This window comes from Onychostoma macrolepis, chromosome 01 (assembly GCF_012432095.1).
Source record: "Onychostoma macrolepis isolate SWU-2019 chromosome 01, ASM1243209v1, whole genome shotgun sequence".
Classification (NCBI taxonomy): Eukaryota; Metazoa; Chordata; class Actinopteri; order Cypriniformes; family Cyprinidae; genus Onychostoma; species Onychostoma macrolepis.
The window spans coordinates 13,527,146-13,544,888 of record NC_081155.1 but is presented as its reverse complement, the minus strand read 5'-3'; the positions used below and the strand labels follow the sequence as shown (position 1 = coordinate 13,544,888).

General features: G+C 36.6%; 1 protein-coding gene across 3 annotated transcripts in view; it reads right to left on the bottom strand.

The window, feature by feature from the left end:
- The window catches only part of jag1a (jagged canonical Notch ligand 1a), a 29,917-nt gene extending 15,799 nt beyond the window's left edge, over positions 1 to 14,118 (bottom strand). For 2 of the 3 annotated variants that reach the window (XM_058790921.1, XM_058790928.1), the window contains exons 1-10: positions 13,849 to 14,118; positions 13,008 to 13,316; positions 8,069 to 8,126; positions 6,371 to 6,628; positions 5,007 to 5,067; positions 3,871 to 4,001; positions 3,643 to 3,762; positions 1,078 to 1,191; positions 544 to 657; positions 143 to 256 (exon numbers count right to left, since the gene is read on the bottom strand). In XM_058790921.1, coding sequence (XP_058646904.1) covers positions 143 to 256; positions 544 to 657; positions 1,078 to 1,191; positions 3,643 to 3,762; positions 3,871 to 4,001; positions 5,007 to 5,067; positions 6,371 to 6,628; positions 8,069 to 8,126; positions 13,008 to 13,316; positions 13,849 to 13,995 — 1,426 coding nt within the window. In that variant the 5' untranslated portion in view covers positions 13,996 to 14,118. The remainder of the gene's footprint in view (positions 1 to 142; positions 257 to 543; positions 658 to 1,077; positions 1,192 to 3,642; positions 3,763 to 3,870; positions 4,002 to 5,006; positions 5,068 to 6,370; positions 6,629 to 8,068; positions 8,127 to 13,007; positions 13,317 to 13,848) is intronic. The other variant, XM_058790935.1, reaches the window with a different exon arrangement.
- Between the last annotated feature and the right edge of the window lie 3,625 nt (positions 14,119 to 17,743).

The following is a 17,743-nucleotide window of genomic DNA, read 5'->3' as shown; positions in this document are numbered from 1 at the left end:
GAAATTTAAAGCAATCAATTACTTAGTAATGCATTAATTTCTCTCCAACACTGCTATATGATATGCAAACATCTTAACTTCTTTTAGAGCTCCTAATAATTCAAACTCTGACTGCATTCATTTGAAACCGTGAAATACTTACTGATGTCGCAATTCTGGCTCATCCAACCAGGGAGGCACTCGCAAAAGTATCCGCCAATCAGATTCCGGCAGGAGTGGGCATTGACGCACGGGCTTTCCTCGCACTCATTAGCATCTGAGCCAAAAATGACAAAAGAAATCAGCATGAGCACAGTCTAAATTACAATCAGACTGATACGCACGCAGCCAAGCGTCCCTGAGGAATTTGTGCGTGTGTGTTAATGGACTGTAAATGCGCTCTAGTATGAATCAGCGGCGGGGGTCTCATGGTGGTCTGGTACTTAAATTCTTCCAAGGCTGACTCGGTTACCACGGTAAATTGGATTTTTGAAGAAACACACCCCGACTCAAAGAAAGAGAGGGAGCAGAGGCAAACAGAGGGGCACAGATACACACACACACCAATGAGACAGGTCTTTCCGGTCCACTGCGCGGGGCAGATGCATTTAAAACCGTCCACCAGGTCCACACACACGCCGCTGTGATTGCACGGGTTCGGACTGCAGTCATCTTCATCTGAGGAAGAGGAGGAGACATCATAGTTTAAGAGACTTCTGAAATTAAGAGTTGTGTTTCAGTTATTTTGTTCTATTAGGATGATTTTAGAAGGATCATGGATCATTTTTTTACGCACAAAAACAAAATTGCCCACCCCTAGTAAGCATGTTTTACTTTCTTGCAGAAGAATAAGGGACAAACAGCCTAAAGTCACTAAAAAGTGACTTTAAAAACTTCAAATGGTGTTGCTATGCCGTTGCTAAGGAGTGATTTTAATGTGATGACATGCAGTTGCTCAGTTATTCTGGGTGGCTGCTATCTGGCTTGAGTCAAAAGAGCTCAGCTCCAAGTCTCATTCTAGTTTCTAAATATGGCTCTGTTCTCTCCTTCAAAGTAGTTCGATGTATGAAAAACCGGAGCAGTTTGAGACTATCTTACTGATGTTGCAGGACGGTCCAGTCCAGCCCAGCGCACACTGACACTCAAAGCCCTGACTGGACTCCACACAACTGCCTCCGTTCAGACACGGCTCAGACAGACAGGCGTTATCCGCTGCAGAGAGCCAGAGAGAGAGATGCTATAATGTAGTGCTCACACACAATCAAAGCAAAACTGAGACAGAACAGCATTTTCCAAAGGAATGCACAAAATACACAGACATTTTACCTCAAAATAAAACACATGGACCACACATTTGCCAAACAATGACAAACCCCCTTTCTATCTAGCAGCACTGTATGCCTCTGTCTGTTTTATGTCATCGTATGACTCCACGGTCTCTTTCCACTCACATAATAAAATAATTCAAACTCAAATCAAAAATTCATGTCCATTTATTTATTTAACCAGCTAGTTGGTTAGTAGCCACTTCATGTCAGGCAGTGTTGTTATTGATAATGAAAACCATTAAAAATTGATTTTATTAATTGAAAAAAATAAAATAAAATAGATGAAATTTTGCCTTGGCTAAGTTAAGCTTATACAAGTACTAGAATTACTAAAACTAAAACTGAAATCAAAATAAACCTAAATTTATAGAAATACAAATATAATATAAAATTATCACGTTACTCAGGAGCACAGAACGAGGAGACAAGCTTCAAATATAACAGTCTTTAATGACTCAAAAAGCAAGGAACATACGTAGACACACAAGGATGACATTCAAGAACCAACAAGGAAACATAGGAAGGACTACACATTATATACTAACCTAGACGAGGGACAGACAGGTGCGGGGAAGCAACTAATAATAAAACTAATCAGACTGGGGAGAAACTGGGTCACTGGACACATGGGGAGCAAAAACACAACAAAACCAGTCGAGGGGTGTGACAAAAATATTTTAAAAAACTAATAAAATGACAAAAAAAACCCTGAAACTTTTACTAAAATTAAAACAAAAGCTGAAAATATACAAAGCCAATTCAAAATATTGATAAATGCTCCAATAGTAAATAAATAATACTAAAATAACAATATAAAATAACTACAGTAAAATAAATATGACCCACTGACTGTAAATTATGACTATTTTTTTTTTACTTATTTTACAACACTGTGGAAATACAAATGTTCAGTTACAGTATGCAAAAAATAAATAAATCTTTTACAGTTTTCTAATGCAAATATATAAAAGTCCTCTGTTACTGAAAACAGGGCTTTTCCCCAATTCAGAGATCATGAGACGTTCTGTAAAGCTTCTCAGAGCAAACAACGGTCGCAGAGTTTAGCAAAGGGTCAGCTGAATGCTCAACTGAGAGAGAGAAGGATCAGTGTGAGTTTTGTTGCATCAAATCACATTGTCTTAGAGTTCACAGACAGTCAGGCAGGGTCACGTCTTGGTTTTCCCCCTTTCAATCTCCCAGTCACTCCCTCTCTTCGCTCTATCGCTCTTTATCAGATCAGTCAGTGGACGGGAAAGCCCCTTTGGCCTTTCTCACACCGCACAGAGACCACCAACAAAAACAGACGAGTGTAGCAAGAGGCCGTGAGCTTGTATTTCCAATAAAACGTGACAAGAAAAAGGATAAACAAAAATCCAAGCAAACCAGAGCAAAACGAAAACAGCAGAACAAGAAAATATCTCTATTATTGCATCCAGGATGGCCTGGTGAAGTGTGTTTGACAGAAGACACATCGTGCCAAACCAACCCGAGCAACAGATCTATTTTTCCAGCACACATACTGTATGTGACACGAAGTGATGCATTTTTCTGCCCAAATCAAATTAATGCACACTGCATTCTTCGGCTTGGCCAGGATACGGACTGCTTGATTAGTAAGTGTATGTTTGAGTTTGTATCTCTCTGCTCTTTTCTCCCTTACTGCACATAAAAATCTCCTGTCCAAAAAAAGACAGATGACAGAATCCAGAATAAATCGAAAAAGAGAAATATGGACATGCAGGATCCAAAATTAACCCTCACCAAGTGCCAAATGTGAGTCAAATTTGGCTTTGGCCAGTAAATAAAACTGAGTTTCTTGCCAGATGGCTGACATGAACTGCAACAGGATACATGGCTTAATTTGATGACTCGCTGATAAGTAATGTGAGCGATTCTGATCAAAAACATACAAACTGTGCACTCAAGAAAACATCTATCTGACTTTTTTTCTTCTTTGGAAAATTCAGATCAATCAGAATTTTATCCATGATGGTTTTTCTCCAGTACTTCCATGAATGTGGAATATTCCTCACATCAAATACAATTTCATTCAGCAAGGGTGCATTAATTTGATCAAGAGTGACAGTAAAGACATTTATAATGTTAAAAAAAAGATTTCATTTCAATAAATGCTGTTCTTTTGAACTTCTATTCATCCTGAAATAAAATGTATTACAGCTCCCGCAAAAAATATGAAGCAGCACAACTGTTTTTAACATTGATAATAATAAATGTTTCTTAAGCAGTAAATCAGCATATTAGACTGATTTCTGAAGGATCATGTGACACTGAAGACTGGAACCATGTGAGGTGTATGTGTTTGTGTGTGACCCACCTCTCTCACAGTTCTGTCCCGAGTAGCCATCAGGACAAGCGCAGTGGTATTTGTCTGGTCCCGTGTTACTGCAGGTGCCGCCATTCAGACAGGGCTGCCGCGTGCCACAGGTGTTCAAGTCTACGCCATGCAAAACAATTCAACAAATGACCCAGGCTGAAGAATAGAATAGAATAGAATAGAATAGAATAGAATAGAATAGAATAGAATAGAATAGAATAGAATTACCTTTGTCACAGAGCTGCCCTCCCCAGTTGGTGTCACACAGGCACTGCCAGGGTTCAACGCATGTGCCGTGCACACAGCCGGGATGAGGGATACACTGGTCACAGTACTCGCCCTGCCAGCCGTACAGACACCTGTGAGGGGCAGAACATCACCTCTGAAAGTACTGTACCACATGCACTGAAACATGAAATCACTGACATAATGTGACTCTGCGGCAATACCTAGTGAGCTGCCTACCTAGACATGATTCTAAGGCAAAATGTGAACACTTGCAACGCAAAGGCTCCTGCTAAGTGTATGTGGCAACCTTATGCTGTTTTTTCAGACTTTGTTAGGCCAAAATGCATGACTCTTTTTTTTTTTTTTTTTGCAGATAATTTTTTTGCAGATAATTTTTATGCATTGTACAGTAAACAAATCACACACAAAATGTTGAATATAAACAATTTGATACTTAAAAATATGATTAAAACAGTTCAATTTCATAAAAAATCCTAATTACAAGACTATTTTATTGAATATTTGTGCATATTATTGCTTATTTCAGAATTGGATCACACTTCAAATTAAACTTGGAAGGAGGATTTCCTGAAGTTTTCTGCCAAAATAAAAGCTTCATGGTTTAAAATTTGAACATGAAAAAAGCAAATTAAAACTGTTGTACTGTAAAATTATTATTATTAAATATTATTTTTATTTTACAGGGAAAAAGTATTTTTACAATTAACATATGTGTGTATTATTTTTAATAGCAACAATAATCAAAATAATGTAATAATTATTGTTTATTAAAATTTTAATATATAGAAAAAATTTGACCAAAAGTACAAAAATGCACAGAAAACCTCTTTATATAAAAAAAAAAAACAAATTTTAAAGCACAATTGCAATTTTTATCATTAAAAAAATCAATTTTTGCATTCTATATGTTGCCATTGTGGTGTTCAAAATCAGTCATTTAACAGTAGGCAACTGCAGAAAATTGGGTTTCGTTTGAGTTTACTTATGAGGCTATGGACTTTTTAGTTAGCATCCTACCTTAGAAGGGTTCTGCCTATTTAGACATAAGTCAGCTCACTTGATATTGGAAAAGAATCATTAAATTGTTATCTGTATAAATAAATGCTATAGGTTACCTGCAGTTTCCAGGCACTTTACAGGAGCCATGCTCAGTGCTGCAGCCCTGCTTACAGATGGCTAAGAAAACAAGAGAGAAAGAGGAATATGGTTACTGCTATCAGCTCCATCTGTGTGATCTCAGCAGTTCTCTCTCATCACGCCATCCCAGCCATTCTCAACATCGTCTGCCAACATGATGTCATTTCTCCTCCACTCGTGTTTCTTCATGCGCGAGTGAATGAGGGAATAAACACTATTACAGAGATAAAATCCACCCTAATACTGTCGCAAACCCACACTGTATCAAACACTAACACACACTAGCTGGCAGACGGGATGCTGTGTGTGTGTGTGTGTGTGTGTGTGAGCCAAAGCTTTGTTGTGATAGTGACAATCTCAAATAACAACATCCCTGTGAGGTCAGTGATTCAGAGCCAGTATGAGTCCAGTCTGACCGAGCCTAAATCCCATTCCCACACTTTTTGAACAACAAATTTCAGTGAAAAGAACAATTTCTTGAAAAGAACCATTTTTAGCCAATTTAAACGTTTATAAAATTATTTTAAAACATATTTTAATAACATTATAAAAATATATTAATTACAGAAATGTGTATGACTTTTACATTTTTTTATTAATTTCAATGAGTATTTCAGGTTTGGAATTTTTTTTTTTTTTAAACTCTTATTATTTACTTATTATTTACATATTACTGTACAAAAGTTTGAGGTCAGTAAGATTTTTTAATTATTAAATATGTATATAGTTAATCAGCAATGCATTAAAATTGATCAAAAGGGACCATAAAGACATTTAAAATGTTACAAAAGATTTATTTTTCAACAATGGACAATCATTTTTGAACTTTGATAAGCTATTTATCAAATAATACAAAAAAAATAAAAATAAAAGTTCATCACAGTTTCCAAAAAAATAATATTAAGCAGCACAACTGTTTTTAATTCTAATAAACATGTTTCTCAATCATAAAATCAGCATATTACAATGATTTCTGAAGGATCATGTGACACTGAAGGCTGGAGTAATGATGCTGAAAATTCAGCTTTGCATCACTACAATAAATTACATTTGAAAATGCATTCGAACAGAATGCATGTATTTTAAATTGTAACAATATTTCACAATTACTGCTTTTACTGTGTTTTCGACCAAATAAATGCACCTTTGGTGTGCATAAGAGACCTTTTCAAAAACATCTTAATAACCTCAAACTTTGAAACGGTAGTGTGCACACAAAACTTTAATGTGCCCAATGGAAGCAGACCTCAAATATGAAATGTGAAGTATTTTACCTCAAGCATGAAATCCATAAATTCATGCACAACAACACTATAAATCTGACAAAGGCTCCACCCCTTACCAGTGTTGCATTCTGGGCCAGCCCATCCCTCCAAGCAGGTCTTGTTGCCATTGTGATCGCAGGTATAGTGGCCGAAGAAGTCATCTCTGGGCCGACAGAACTTATTGCAGCCGAAGCCAAAGTAGTGCTCGTCGCAGGTCACCCTAATCTGGTACTGGAACTGAGCCACAGGGCCGTTGTGTTTCAAGACCTGCCACTGACGGTTTGGGTTGATCATGCCCGACTGGACCGCTTTCTCTATGACTTGACCATTAATGCCTACAGGAGTGAGAGACAGAGAGAAATGGACACTTTAGCGGGCAGCTGTGGTGTAATTAGGCCTCTGCTCAGCGTGACTGTGAAATTACGCCAGCTTACACAACTCTGACAAGTACACAAAATCTGATCACAACAAGCGGATTTGTGTGATGGCTTAAAGGTGAAAGGTTTCTGAGACACAAAAGCAGATATTAGGCTTAATGTCTATTGTATACAACAAAAATACAATTTACACCACCAAAATAGACAAATAAAATCCTAAAAGTATCACAAATGCTCCCTTATATGATTTTCACCCTGTATTTCCAGTCTTCCGAAGCCATATGATAGCTTAGCATGACAAATAGATCTAAATCTTTTTGGAGCTTGATAGTAAAAATCACCATCACCTTTTGAGGTATGAAATAGCTCAGACATTCTGCTTAATATCTCATTTTGTGTTTCAAAGGACAAGTAAACAGAAAACAATGACAGATTTTTGCGTGAACTGTCCCTTTAAGAGCAGTGTACTATAGACTTTGTTTACAATTGAGCAGAGGAATATCGTAGTAATTTTTTCAGGGCAGCCAGAATCCAGCACAGCGGTGAGGTATTTAGCTGAAGGGCTGTAAATTGTGAGAGGAGTGTGTGAAGTGTGTGTGGCTCGTGGTTTAGGAGAACTAACTGTCTTGACCCAAACCTGTCCTTCAGAAATACATGAGGACAGACATCGGTGCCAGGCTGCCATCTCACTGTTACCTCTCCTCGCTGTTTACCTGAGAGCGAGACGATTCCTCACACACCCGCATGACGCTGGAAACATCACACCATAGTGCAAGAGTGAAAAATCAATATATATATATATATATATATATATATATATATATATATATATATTTATATGTATGTGTTTTTACTTTTGTATACACCTAAATGTAATATATATGTGTGTGTGTGTGTGTGTGTGTGCACTACAGAAGCTGGACCTGTGCTAAATGCTAGTTGACATGTTGGTGTTAAGTACAAGTCAATGTTTGCACTCCTGTTCAGATTTGGCACACACTCACACACTTATTTTGATTTGAATGGGATAAATAATAAAAATAGATTATACACACATTACATCTTTGATTCTACACAAAACTATTGCAAGTAATGACCCAAATTTCCAACTTACTCCCTGCTGCGTGTGTGTAAGATTGTCTCACACTTATAACAATGTGTTTAAAAGACTGATGAATGCAAGCAGGTGCAGGCAGCGGTTTAGTAACAGGATGTGTTTGCCAGCCATCCACAACACACACGCACAGAAATACACAGAAATACACACAAGCTGCATGCTGCCTTCACACACGCTCTTTCTCATTGTCACTTTCTGACTGTACTCTCTTGAAAGATACAGAATAACGTGTGTGTGTGTGTGTGTGTGAGAGAGAGAGAGAGAGAGAGAGAGATACTCACTGCCAGTGCTTGAGTCATTATTGAAGTCCAAAGCCTCCACAATCAACGTATATGACCTCTGAAAGAAAGAAAAAAACACATTAAATCACCATTACATACAATCTCAAAGAATAACTTTAAATTGAATAATGTTCATTTCATGTTCATTCACAATGATCCAGTGGTGAGAGAGCTTCAGGTCAGTTGACAATGTCACTCGCCCCATCGGCCCAGTGCTGTGTTATCAGTAAATCTCACTTTTGGTGATATTGTGAGTTTTTATGTCTTCTTTGAACATTTGTGTTTCAAATTCTGCTGATTTAAGTTATATAGCTAGTTTTCTAAAACAGATAAGATTTAGTCCAAATTAAGAGAAAGACTTCAAGGTGTAAGTATAGGGTGAAAAATGATAAACCAATGAGAAATGTGCTCATCATATAAGTTTACACCAAAAGGTTTTTACCAATTTTAGAGCTAAATGGTTAAAAATATGCATTCTATCAATGTCTATTCTAGACATACTATCAGTGCTAGACAATGTGAAATTTCTCATTTTAATCTTGAATTTAAAAGTTTAAAATTCTGACAGTTAAAAAAATTAAACATTTAAAAATTATACTTTAATCTTAAATTATAAAGTTTCCTGAGATAGCAATTATGAATTTTCAGCAGCCTTTCAGTGTCACATGATCCTTCAGAAATCATTTTGATATGCTGATTTGCTGCTCAAGAAACATTTCTTATTAGAATCAATGTTGAAAACTGTTGTTGCTAAACATGGATACATTCTTCAGGATTCTTTGATTAACATTCAATTAATTAAAGCAGAACTTTCATATTTTAGGTTAGGGGTTTAGAACAAACCATTCCAGAATGTTTGAGGAACATTAATACAACGCTGCAGCACAAACACTGTAATGATTGATCACTCTGTGCTTTATCAGGAGACATTACTGAACTACTTTCACTGTCTGGCTCTTCATCGACTAAAGATAAGTAACAGGACAGACAGGAGAGTGCAAAAATGTGCGAGAAAAACTCTCAACGGGATGTTAGATGATGTTTGAGGAAAAGAAAAAAACATGAAACTGACAGAAACAGCTTGAGAAATATTCTCAGAATACGAGCTGATTCTGACAGACAGCAGAAGCATTTACTCCATCAGGGCTCTCTGAGATGACCTCACACACACCAGTAATGCCGGCTCTTCCTGCCTCTGCAGTCTGAGGGATCTACAGGCCTTTATGAGCTTTAATCCATCCATCCATCCACACATACACACACACACACACACAACTGAAGGTGAAGTCAGACGAGTGAGTGCAGTATGAGTTCAAACTCACACACAGAAAGACACAGCAGGGCTACAGGATTCATCCACAAGTGACACCTCAGTGATTTGAACTAGAGACAGTGCGAGAAAGACATGAAGAACCTCTCAGACAGAACTCGTGTCACACTGACTGACTGAGATGTTTGTTTGACCGTATTCAATGTTTATATCTCAATATTTATGTATTTGCTCTGAAATGACTTTAAAGCACATTCTTTCAAGTGTATCCAGTGTATCTAGTTATAGAAAATATTCAATGCTTGTCTTTCACTATTTGAACAGAATTAATTAAGAATATTTGATTATTTTCATTTATATGTGCCGATATAACAATAAATACTAAAATATTGTTTACAAAACAATCCCACGCATTGGTATATTGAAACATAGGCCTATAGTTTGAGTCACAGAATTGAATTAAAATATTTTCCGATGTTGCTTCAAGTTACATTTCCAATAAAATCATTGCAAATATCGATCTATAATATATCAGCCAGCTCTAATCAGATCCTCACAAGTGAAATTCTATAAAGTGAAAGTAACAGGTAAAGGTGCACAAAAGGGTTTCACAACCCACAGACTTAAAAATAAAGTTTCCAGAATGAGGTTTTCATAGCAGTAGAAACCATTTTGGGTTCCCTAAAGAACCTTTAAGCGACCAGTTCTTAAAAGAACCATGTTTTTCTTAGTGTGAGGAACATTTGAATAATCTAAAGAACATTTTTCCATCTTTAGTGGTTCAGTGAATGTTCAAAGTTCTAAATGGAACCATCGATGCCAATACAGAACCTTTATTTTTAAGAGTTTACAGACCTTTAGCAGTTGCCATATTTAATTTCACATAAATGAAAAGGATGTTATTAGGACTGAGAGATCCCTTAAACCAATATATGAATCTGAAAACCTATTAAATGTAACAGAACATCTCCAAAGAACCAAAGAGCAACTCAACAACAGTGAAAAGGGTTCTTAACAAGAAGTTTTAGCTGAATTTATGGAACCATCAAAGATTTTTAAGAGTGAAGCATGAAATATCTATAGTACAATCAATCTTCTAGTCTTCTTCTCTTCCAAGTTCACTAACAGCAGGACGCTGGTTACCAAGACCCCGTCTGAAACATCCATACACACACCCTGCATTTTCATCTGACCTCTGCTGATGATGCGAAAACGAACAACAAATAGATCAGAACACACACACACACACACACACACACACACACTCATGCAAAGACCCCCTGTGTTTCTTTGTAAACCCGCTTTGTTGAACTGCCGTCCCACAATCCAGCGTTGCAGGCTGCGCGCAGTTCAATTGCTAGGTAGACTTGTGATGGAAAAGAAAGCATGCAAGATGACAATGTCTAATTAATCTCCATTCAGAGCAGCTGTGAGGCAGGTCTAGACCGCTCTGATCGACGTGGGCAGGGGGTGAGATGTTTGAGCACGGCTGCCATGGAAACTGGCCCTAATTGGACTATCAGACTGACTTGCTTTGACCTCGTACTGACGGCTCGGCCTTATGAGTTGTGAAAGTAAACATGGGCTTCAGCAAAAACAATTGCACCATTCAGATTCAGAGTGGAGAAAAATAGATGCCACAATCAGATCTGCCTTGGGGGATGAGTTGGTAATGTGAATTAAAGATGATCAAGGTGGTGGTCACTGGTCAAAATATATCAAATGTGACTGCAAAATTGCAAAATTAACAAAATTCACACTTATTTTGCACAATCTTTACTCACATACACCCAAAAAATGTATATTATTCATTGACAATTTTGGGAACTAAATAAAGGTGGACTAACACTTCCGTCAATCAACCGTACCGTGGTAATCAGCAAATGGCAATAATCTTAAAATGGCCAAAAAACAAACTATATGTTGGTCTATCACAAGCAAAATATATTCATAGAATAATACATGTTGGATGAATAATTGAATAAATAATGAATAATTATATCAACATATAACCATGTGTAATAACCATGTAATAACCAACAATAACCATGTTATATGAATTGTTTTGTGAATTTTAAGCAAATATTGTAGAATATGTATTGATTTATTATTTGCAATTGTATTGTCATTTTTTATTTCGGCATACAGCATTATATTGTCATAATATTGTATATAAGCACTGGTCATATAAAACCCTGAATGCATCTGAATGCATGCTTAGTTTGAAGGTTGTGTTATTGGATGTCTCAAAACCAACCTAGACAGCATTAATTTTCCAGCATCATATGCACGTTTTGAACTAGCGGGGCACCTATGATGCCCAAACATGCTGCCTAGGTAGGCAGCTCAGTATACAGTAGGTTTCATTAAGAGATTTAGAGATAGTGAGATAACCCCCTTTAAATGATCAATGGTGGTCTGACTGGATATCTAAAAGCAGTTTCCTTTGGCCATTGTGTGTAAAACAGCCTCTCAATGTTCATCAGTAGGTGCTGGAGATAAACTCAGGTGTTTTATAGCGCATTGTCCTGCTATTTTGAGAGGATACTGGCGGACTGTGGGTGGATGGGTGGATGGGTGGGGTAACATGACCCCTGTCCAACCTGAGCGTCATCATACAGGAATGCCATGAACGGGACAGAACCGGTGTTCTGACAAATTGTGCTACCCCGTCAGATTTTGCTACCTCCCATTAAAACAGTTGGTAGCATAATTCGACAGCAAAAAATGCTACCTATCAGATTTTGCTTCCAGCATGATATTAATGCGGTGTGAGGCTTTATTCATGTGTACACCTACCCCAACCCTAAACATACCTTAACGGTATTAAAAAATTACAGTGTTTGTAGCATAACACCGGCGTTCACAAACAACAACTGGTAATCAGAATCCTGAGAAACGTGCATGTTTACAAACAGAATGAGACGCTGGAAGCATCATGGAAAATGGTATGTAGGTGACACCGGGGCAAGTTGTCACAAGTTCACATGATCAGCTATTGGGGCATGTTATCACAAAAAATTTACATTTGTGACCCTGGACCACAAAACCTGTCATAAGTAGCATGGGTATATTTGTCGCAATAGCCAACAATATATTGTATGGGTCAAAATTATAGATTTTTCTTTTATGCCAAAAATCATTAGGATATTAAGTAAAGATCATGTTCCATGCAGATATTTTGTAAATATCCTACTGTAAATATATCAAAACTTAATTTTTTATTAGTAATATGCATTGCTAAGAACTTCATTTGGACAACTTTAAAGGCGATTTTCTCAATATTTTGATTTTTTGCTCCTTCAGATTCCAGATTTTCAAATATCTCGGCCAAATATTGTCTGATCCTAACAAACCATACATGAATGGAAAGCTAATTTATTCAGCTTTCAGGTATAAATAATAAATGTATAAATCTCAATTTCACAAAATTGACCCTTATGACTGTTTTTGTGGTCCAGGGTCACATTTTTTTACGGCCAATAACAGTGGCTCTTCTGAACAAATAGTCTATACACAAACAGACTTTCACAAATAAACCCACCGTGGGAAATATTTTCTGTGGTAAAGAGTGTGACAACTTGCCCCGGTCTCCCATAATCCCAGACTTGTTTAATCAGATTACGATTTCACAACGGCTTTGCTAACAAAACAGCCTTTTCAACTCACCGGCCAGGCGAAACTGAAGGGCAGCACGATCCTGGATTTATCGCTCGCGCTGTCGAGGGGCTTGACTGAAAAAGTATTCCCACCGATAACGGGAGTAAATCCGCTTCCGTAGCTGCACGGGCCTCCCGAAGACACCCGCGACTGATACTCCTTCAAACAGACGCGGAAAAACGTATCGCACTCGTCCGCCGTACATGAGCGGTCCGCCGCGACGCGCGCGCCGTCACAGCACGCGCCGCTCTGCAGCTCCCCGTTCAAGTTCTGCATGGACAAAACCTGCATCTCAAAATGCCCCGATGCCTCACAAACCTGCAACAAAACAACACGCAAAATTAAGAGTACAGTATTTGTCACATGAGGTATCTATCTTTGTCATCTCTCTGTCTATTCATTTGGATTTATGCGCCAAAATCGTGTGCAAAAATGTTCTGTTGACCGCAGTTGCGTGCATAAAGAATCAAAATCTGTCAAAAAGTCTTTAAAAGCCATTTAAACTCAAACGTTTTGAGAAAAAGTCCAAGAAAAGACATGTGAGACCCAGGACTTCAGGTTACCTGAGTTTCAATTCTATTCCAGTGTAAAAAGGTCTTTGCACACAATTCGATTTTCAGCGTTTTCGCATCCGTAGCAAGCATTTTGATAGGAATGGATGAAGGTTAGGAGGGAAAAAAAGAAAAAACCTACGAAAATTTTGGAAACTGCAAAAAGAAAGTCTCAAAATCCAAATGAATCGAATGAGATCGACTCAGTAATTAGTGTCATCTGATCCACAAATGCATGTTCACATTGCGTCGTATAAACAGTTGTCATATGTCACATATGAAAGCCAAACCGCACGTACCCTCATCCACAGGCACTGCAAAAGCACATGAACGCACAGCGCCGCAAAACTTGGACTCCGTCTCAGAGTCATGCCTCCTCTGTCTGTCTGCTCGCTGCCTGTGAAACTAAACTTCAGCCGACACACGGCTCTCATATAGTGCCTCATGCACTCAGGTCCAATAGAGCACAGATTCCCTGATGCCCCTTTTGAGGCTCTATTATCCGCCACTCTATTCTTGTATTGTCCTTCTGTTTTTACAACAATGCCCACGGACTGGAGAGGAAAAGCTGCGAGTGCGGCCAGGAGAGCGCTCCATCTATACAGCGCGTTCACGGGGGAGGGGCGGGGCACACACTCGATAGAATTACATATTCATGAATGGGCGGGGCTATGCATGCAAATGACACCCACCTTGTTTTCTAAAGCATTTTTTTTGTGGCCTAATTATTTGAAGAATTTTTATTTTTATTTTTTTTAAATCAGGTAAATATTAAATAAAAGGTGTTAGATTTCAATTATAAAATAAAATGTCATTGAATAAATTTATAAATAATAAAATGAAATGTATTGTAAATTTTAGATGCTAAAGTGTACATATAATAATAAATGTATAATAAAATCAATTAAAAATTAAATAAGAAAGAGTATTGGGATTCAATTGTAAAATAAAAAAATGAAAATAAAATAATAATGAATAATTATATAACAATGTGTTTACGTGTTAAATGAATAATTTTATATGTACAAGACTACCTTATAATGATAAATATATAATAAAATCAGTTAAATATCAAATAAAAAATAAAAGGGTATCATGATTCAATTCTAAAATAAATAAATAGATAAATTAAAATAAATTAGTAACTAATCATTTATATGTTAAATAAATAAATTCATATGTACAAGACTACAATGTTGTAATAAATATATAATAAAATCAGTTAAATATGAAAGAAATAATGAAGAGGATCAGGATTCAATTACAAAAAATAGAATCTGTAAAAGTAATAAATAATCATTTATATGTAAAATTAATCATTTTATATGTGCGAGACTACCATATAATAATAAATATATAATAAAACAAATTAAAATATATTGAAACGACTGAACCTTAGTCCATTTAATTTGTAATTGATATGTCATACAATTTTTAAAAGCATTTTTTCCCCCCGCTGGAAATACATTTTTAATGTTTCATTGTCTTAATCAACACCAAGTCACAGTATAAGGCAATCGAATGGATTGTACATTTTCCATTTATAGTGTGATGTTCATTCACATAAAATTAAGTGATGTCTATCCTGTCCAGGTTTGTACATCTCAGACAGCACACACATGATCTCTGTCAGTTTTTTCCCATGAGCCTGCATAGACATTATCTGAGCGTGAGCATGCCAAAGAATGTCAGTGGAATTGCATTAGGCATCGCTCTCTGACCTTCTTTCCTGCTGTCTCTGCCTTATTGCATTTTCACTACTTCACTTGATTGCATTCTAATGTGTTTCACTTGCTACACGTTTCGACGCACGCTGCCATTGTGACAGTCCTGTTAATATGCATATATTATTCATAAGCATGAACCCTGAATATCACAACACAGGACCCCTGCTAGTTCTCCATTGTTTTGGGCACAGAAACAGCCTCAGTTTTTTCATGCCTGTAATGGCAGCTGGTCTGAGACGGCTCTTTCTTGGAACGACAAACTGCTCTTTTCAAAGCTAAACGTGAAGCGGTTAATCATCTCCCAGTCCGAGGAGTCCCAAATGAAAAGAACATGACAGGAATGAGGGGGATGGAGAAGAAAGGGGGAGTCTCCTGTGAAATAGAGATGGAGGAAGGAGGGGCTGATAAAGGTGGGGGTCTTTATTTTTAAATTAGAGCAGCTGGGTCTCAGTCTCTTTAAAGAGCTGTCGTGAATAGATTATGGCACAGGCCGGAACGGATCCGCCCACCCCTCCCTTTAGGACACGCCCCTTCAGCCTCTGCTTGAGATTGAACTGCATCACATTGACAAGACAAGGAAGAGAGCAGGTATGATTTATCCACACGTTTAAAAAAAGAGACTCACCTCATGAACAAATAAACACCATTTGAAAATGATAAAAGACATCTCCTATGTTCACCAAGGCTGCGTTCATGTGATCAAAAATACAGTAAAAACAGTATGATTTTTTTATTTAAAATAAATATTTTCTATTTGAATATATTTTAAAATCTTTTTTTTTTTTTTCTGTGATGCAAAGCTGAATTTTCAGTATCATTACTGATCTTCAGTGTCACATTATCCTTCAGAAATCACTCTAATATGCTGATTTACTGCTCAAGAAACATTTTTTGTTATTATCAATGCTGAAAACAGTTGTGCTACTTAATATTTTTGAGAAAACCTTTTTTCCCAAGATTCTTTGATTGACAGAAAGTTAAAAGAACAACATTTATTAGAAATAGAAATCTTATTATAAATGTGTTTACGTCGCATTTGTTCAACTCAATGCATCCTTACTAAATAAAAATATGAATTTCTTTTAAAAAATAAACTTTTGAACAGTAGTGTAGTTCACAACTAATCAGTTATGATCTCTTTAATATAGTATTGCTGTTCTGTACATTTTCCAAAACCGGAATTACATTTTTTTTTTTTTTTTGTTAAATGTCAACATAAATTCAAAATTGATCCAAATTACTGATGTTATTGTGCACAATTCATCCATGCATGTTATTCTGATTTTAAATATTTATATTATTTATTTAAATATTTAAAAAATATATTAGATTATTTTCTTTTCTTTATTTTCTATTATTCTATATTTTTCAGGATAAATATAATTTGATTATGGATGTAGGAACAGGTTACATGAGATTTGCCTTTTTTTTGAAAGAAAGCCCTTTTCTCTCACATGCTTCACTTTAAAATACAAATGCATTGTGGAAGCAAAATGCTGTTTATTGACAAATTGAAATCTCTCATCTTTCATATCTCTTTGTGCTCAAGAAACAACGGAGATGTGATACGGCAGAGTGTTGACAAAACTATTCGGATAAATCCAGGTGTCTAGCGAGAATTTTATCAAGGATTCTCAGACTCTCCCAATTCCTCAGAACTCATAAACACAGTGACATCATAGCAGCTCAACCGCACTTTACCAAAAGAGATAAAGCATCCCAGTAGGCCTGTAGCCACAGGCAGCGATACGCTGTCAGGCAGCCAGGACCTGACGCTTTCTCCATGCTTCACGAGACGTTCGGTTTTTACTTTATCTTCACGCCTTATTTATTCATGCATGACCGATGGCAAGGCTTTTCTCACCCTCATGAGAAAAACTTTATCAGTCTGTGTTTTTTGTCTATTTGCATGTTACTTTATTCATTTGTTTACCTTTGACTTTGTTTTTGGATTGGTATCTGGGATGTTTTACAGTAATATGGTACTCTGTGTTAGTGCGTGTGTGTTAGAGTACGAGCTGCAGTTCCCACAGCCTCTCCTCTGCTTTCTTGCTCTGACCTGCGTGTCATTTCCCTCCAGGAGTGATGTTGCGAAACATGTCAGTAAGAAAAAAAACGAACAGTTAATGAGCAACTATTGTTACATATTAGATCTGCAATGCCTCATCCGTCCTTCAGATTTCACACAGACACCCAGTGAATGTGCACTGCAAAAATCATTTCCAGTAATAGTAATAATAAATATATAAATATAATGTATATATAATATACACACACACACACATATATATGTGTGTGTGTGTGTGTGTGTATATATATATATATATATATATATATATACATTATTTGGTAAATTAAATGCAATACATTTAAAAGAAAAAAGAAATACATTTAAAACTGAATGAATTAATATTCATTTTATATTTTAATTGGTAAATTGCTTTCACTGAATTATGAAATCTGACAT